A 6000-nucleotide genomic window follows, 5' to 3' on the forward strand; every position below is an offset into this window, starting at 1 on the left:
AAAGTTTTCTCGTAACGAGAAATGAAAAATTTTATTTTCTCTATTGAAAAGACAAAGAACAAAAACTGCCAAACCGTCCCTTGACATGACTCAATTCGAAGGGTGGTTTCACCCCCTTAAATTGTTTAATGACCGATAAAAAAAAAATATCTGTCGCTTAGTTTTTAGTATAACATTCTGCAAAAGAAATCAAATCGTAGAAATCGTCTTGATACACCTTCCAAAATCGAAAGACATAAAATAAAAATTTAGTTTTCCAGCTGTAACCATGAAATATAGCGATTGTTAGTATTCCTACCGTTGGAGCATTAGTCGATTTGAAAAAATTTATGAAATCAGACAATCAGATCGACGATAACGACAAAATTTCATCTTTTCAACCCAAAAAAGTCAATAAAAAAAAAAAAAAAAAAAAAATCACTAGGGCGGTAAAACTTTTTCGCGTCAGTTCCAAACGTAGCAAAGAAAAAAAAAAAAAAATCCGTATGTTTTTTCCACCCCCACTGTTTTATCGGTCTAGGTTTGATATCGAGAAATATGGTTACACTTATAATAGTTTTTAGTAGCTACAACAGTTTCGAAGACTATAGACGAAGTGAAATTTTCATCAGTATACCTATCGCTTCTCTAACGTTCGATTTCGAGCATCGTCTCATTGGAGCTGGGCTTAATTATTACGCAACTCGAGTCCTTTGTTGTGCTTTCCATCGGATTCACCCTCCTTCTCCCATCCACGGCACTGGTATTGATCCCTTCTATTCGCCTCGTGGTGTAGTGTTCGTCCGGCTGTCTCATGCTGCTCATACCATACCGACCCCTTCTTCGTATGTAGATGAAAAAAATATGCTCATGCTAAATTCCGTGCTTTATATATATATATACAATACCGACGAAATCTTATACGGAGATATTCTAAGCAGCTGTGTTCTCTTAAAGCTCTCGCCTCACGTCGCGTTGGGAAAAAAAAAAAATTTACGAGACTCGGGAGACTATACCTAAAAGGTTACCATATTCAGAATGTAGAAAAATTTTTTTTTAAAGTATCTGCATGAAATTTTTATTGCGTATTAAATAATTAAGGAAATTGGTTGCAGGTGAAATATCGATATTTTTTATTAATTTTTTACCACATATACATTTTTTTAGAAAATTATTCCAAGCTCTCTTTAGAACGCATGAAAATTGATCATTTTGCTTCCAAGTTTGGGAAACAGAGTTTGTTTGTTTGTTTTTTTTTTTTTTTTTTTTTTATTTTTTATTTTTTTTTTTTTATTGTAAAATTTTAATGGAAAATTTGAAATTTGAAAAAAAAATGCGTTTATAGTCAAAATTGTAGAAGATGATAGTTTTCTGGATAAAACTAGTCTACGCGGGGTAGAAAAATGAACCAAAACTATCAGTTTCTTAAGGGATGACTTCGGTAAAGTTTCCGTGATGTCGAGTTTTTTTGTTTTTCAAATGACTAAAAAAAAAAGATGCAATCAAAAATTCCTTTCAACAAAAATTTATATTATCGTAGTATTCGTTCGGAATAAAAAAATTTCAATCTCCTAGCTGCGATGAGAATTTTCTGCCAAAAGTTTCAGGACACCATCCTACCACGATATAAATTTCTTTGGTAAAAATTTATGATCACATCTTTTTTAGTCGTTTCAAATAAAAATCAAAAACTCAATATCATCAAAGTTCCGGTTGTAGTTCCTCCTGAAAAAATTTTTAAACGGTTTATAAAACGAAGCGCGTTAGTAGTATCAAAGTTTTACTCTAAATAATTCAACCACCAATATCTTTATACATTTTTCATATATATTTTTAAGCTATAACCACAGCAGTAACAATATTACAAAAATTTTATACAATATAAACAGAAACTTGTCTCCCTATACATATATAATAAAAATACTAAAAAGTATCGATTTTCGGGTAACCAAGGTAGTTGCAGGCCGCGTATAGGCACAAAGCAACCCTTCGCAATTAGAAGCATTGATACCGACGAAATACTCGACAGTGGTACCAACCACCCCCGCATTATATATACGGCCTAGCTTGCACGACGCAGACGGAGAAGTTGATCCCGTTTAATTTACTTTCAGATCCGAGCGCCGGTTCGTACACGACGCTACGTACCACTCCGACCAGTCAGTCGACGACGCAGACGCTGCCAGGGTCGCCGTCGACGCCGTCTAAGGGTGGCATAGACGTCGTCTCGACGCAATACGCTGGCACCACACAATTCAACGCCACTTCACCCGGTGCTGACTCCAGCCATGACAGGTGAGCGTGGCTCAAAAGCTTTTCGATTGAAGCTGTTTTTTTTTTTGTATTAGATTTTTTATTTTTTATTTTTTTTTTTTTATTTTCTACTTTGTAGATGTTTTCAAATTCAATTTCTTATTCTCTTTCTATATACCATTCTTTTCACTCACGTAGTTCTACGTCAGTTACCGACCAATCAGCTGAGAGCTTGCGAGACTTCTCTGGTGAAAATTTCTAGTACTGTAGAAATTTTTAGAGAAATTTGAAAATTTGTTATTATGCATAGTTTTTCGTATGGAATTGTTGATTTTGGTTAAGAATTTTAGTATCTTGTGTAGATTCTTTTTTTTTTCATGAGAATTTGGTGTAGTTTTGAATGAGAAAAAATATGTATACTTTGAATTTTGTTGGAAAAGAATTTTTTTGCGACAATGTTTTAGGGAATTTTTTAATTTTTATAAAAACTCGGTGACAATATCGTTTAAATTATTTTCACCAGGGTTAGTCGGGGAGTGAAAATTCAAGTACGAACATTGAAAATGGGAATTATTTCGACGAACGGTTTTTGGAGAAAAAGCTTCTCGATTGAATGCTTTTTTTCTAACACTTTTCAAATTCGTTTTTACACTTTGTCTAGCCATGCCTTTATGCGATGATTCTATCAGTTTCTGACGGCAAAAGTTACCAAGTCAAAGTGTGAAAATTGTTTATTTATTGATCAAGGATATTCTCTAGCTACGTAATTGAAGACACCTAGAGAAAATATCGATCGATGCATATTCCTAGTCTAGTCGTCGAGCTGCGAGTGGGTTTTACTAGATTTGATAAACAAGCCCACGCGCGACTTCGCCGCTGACATATGGACTAGTTGATCTGATCTTTTTACCATTCGACAAGCCATGTTTTTTAGATCAATAGGTTTGTTTTCTGCAACTCGATTTTCTAAGCCCAAAACTAGTTTTGATTAGACTAATTTATACCTACCGCTATCAATTAGTGACTTAATTTAGTTTCACGTTTTTTGGCAAATCTTTTTACCCGTTCGATTTTGACTCGATGATCGAATCGGTCATTCGCTTTTAGTACTAACCGATTTTTTAATTAACACCGTTCAATCGAGAATACTAATTTGTATACTGATCGTACTGTTACTGTAAAGTGTACTATGGAATTGATTGGAATTTATTATTGATCCCGATTTGAAAGAAACTTTTTCACTTTCCAACCGGCACAAATACTAAATACTAACTGATAGTATGAAAATTCAATTTTACTAAATATGCGAGCATTTTTCATTGAAACTTGAACATATGGAAAGAATTGCGTGAATTCACAGCTTCTCTTTGCCAGTAACGATATTCAAGCCGATTCACTTTTGTGAGGATCACATGAGGCGTGAATAATCATGTAATTTTGAAGTTTAAGTCATAGTGGATAAACGACATAAAATTTATTGCTAAAACTTTTAATGTAGAAATTCATTTTTCAATGTTTTTTAAATAGTGAAAAATGACTTCTATAAACATCATTGAGCATTATTTTGAATTTTCAAAAATTTTCAAAATTTTTTTTTTACCCCTGACATCTGAAAATCATTTTTATTTTCTTTGGTTATAAATTAAAACAAAAAAGATTTGGCGTATTTGAGTACTCGAAAACTAAGTATTTCTTTAAGTACCCCGTTGTGCCCCCCCCCCCCCCCCCCCCCTCTTATATAAATTTTTTTTTGACATGCTGTAACCACGTGCTTAGGATGCATCGATTTTCACGTATTTTTACAGGACTATCAAATTATCAAAGTTTTTGATTTTCTGTCACGTTGAAAAAAAAAACAAAAACGAAAATTACAGTCAAGGATCGGTCAGTATAACCATGACTAGAAATTGTTTTATGATAATTTTTATCATAAGGTTATTTTTGTTCGAGTTATTACTAGTCCTAGTACAATACAAAAAATAAATGTTACAAACCATGCAAAATAATTCAATACAAAAATAACTCCTGTTAGATAACCCAGATATAAATACAATAATAATCCGTGGCAAAATAATTATAATTATATTGAATTAAACTTGACATGGTGGTATTTTTTTTTTTTTTTTTTCATACGTTATTTATTGTTTGTATTGTTATTTCTGAAAAAAAAAAAGTTTGTACAAAGATCTTTTAAATATAGGAATGTAAAGAATTTATTTCCATTTAAATAAGCGCAGACTTTATTGTCGCGCGTGTATCTGATCGATTGTCCCTGATTCCGTTGCAGCACTGTGACCCACAGAGTAACCAGCTCGACCGGAACACCCTCGCAGACGACGTCGACAACGGGTATGATGGAACCGCCGCCGCCGCCGCCGCCCCCGATTTACACGCCGATTCCAACGCAGCGTCCAGGCATCGGCAAGGATCCAAGGATAAACTCGGAGGCGGCGGAAAACGCGGCTCTGATAATCGGGATAATAGCCGGAGCGCTGATAGCGATAGTACTGATAATATTGATAATATTGAAGTTCAAACACCGGCCGGAAGCGAGCTACAAGATCGACGAGAGCAAGAACTTTTGTCAGGATCCTAACGCCGCGCTTCTTGGTTCGGCTGCAGGCGCGGGGCAGCCTTTTAACGGAGCTTTAAAAAATGGTGCGAGTGTTAATAAAAATGTTAGGAAACAGGAACTAAAGGACATCAAGGAATGGTACGTCTAAGGACTCCGCGTAAGAAGATGGCTGATTTGTTGGCGGGCCAACTATTGCCTAGAATACTGGAATACCTAGTAAAGGGTGAGTTTACCCGGAGGAATTTCACCCCATGCATCCATGCATCGGACAATCTCGAAAGTGCTGCTGCTAGAGATTCTCAACACGGATACTTTTCCTGATACGAAATGCCTTCGCGGTGAGGCAAATTTGGCACACGCTGTAGCTCTCGGTTCGTTATTTTATTTTTATCATTGGTACCTCCTAAGGCCCAACGAGGAATAACAAACCGTATTGAAATTACTAGTGGGACACAAAAATAACCTGTAAAAAAATAACCAAAGGCTGAATATAACGCGAACATAAAAATAACCCAGGATAAAAAAAAAAAAAATAACGCGCGCAGTAATAATCCAAGTCAAAAATAACACGAACAAACATAACCCAAGGCAAAAATACCATAAGTCGGAAACAACGGTTGCAAAAATAACCTGCTAGGGCACAACGAGAAATAACAAACAGAAGTGAAATTACGTGGGACAAAAATAACCCAAGGCTGAAAATAACGCGAACCCAAAAATAACCCAGGATAGAAAAAAAAAAAAAAAATAACAATAATAATACAAAAATAACTCGCCAAGTCAAAAATAACACGGACAAACACAACCCAAGGCAAAAATACCGCAAGTCGAAAACAACGGTTGCAAAAATAACCAGAGTCAAAAATGACACGGATGAAAAAGGCAAAAAAAAAACGGTACAAAAATAACTCGAAACAAAAAAAAAATTTTAAAACTATTCAAAAGCAACCGTAACAAAAATAACTAACACGGTAAAAACCTAAGTTAAAAACAACTGACGCAACATTAATCAAAGGCAAAAATACGAAACACAAAAATAACCAAAGTAAAAAATAACCCAGGTCAAAAACAACACACAGAACGATAATTAGAGGTAAAAAAAATCAAAGTAAAAAATAACGCAGGTCAAAAACAACTCACACAAAAATAACCAAAGTCAAAAATAACCCAGGGGAAAAACAACCCCCCCTCCC

General features: G+C 34.9%; 1 protein-coding gene across 4 annotated transcripts in view; it reads left to right on the top strand.

Annotated features, from left to right (window-relative positions):
• The window catches only part of LOC124413989 (neurexin-1), an 87865-nt gene extending 82854 nt beyond the window's left edge, over nucleotides 1–5011 (top strand). For all 4 annotated transcript variants that reach the window (XM_046894825.1, XM_046894826.1, XM_046894828.1 and 1 more), the window contains 2 exons: nucleotides 2094–2274; nucleotides 4520–5011. In XM_046894825.1, the coding sequence (XP_046750781.1) occupies nucleotides 2094–2274; nucleotides 4520–4955 (617 nt within the window). In that variant the 3' untranslated portion in view covers nucleotides 4956–5011. The remainder of the gene's footprint in view (nucleotides 1–2093; nucleotides 2275–4519) is intronic.
• The last annotated feature ends 989 nt before the right edge of the window (nucleotides 5012–6000 follow it).

Source organism: Diprion similis, chromosome 13 (assembly GCF_021155765.1).
Source record: "Diprion similis isolate iyDipSimi1 chromosome 13, iyDipSimi1.1, whole genome shotgun sequence".
In the NCBI taxonomy this organism is placed as follows: Eukaryota; Metazoa; Arthropoda; class Insecta; order Hymenoptera; family Diprionidae; genus Diprion; species Diprion similis.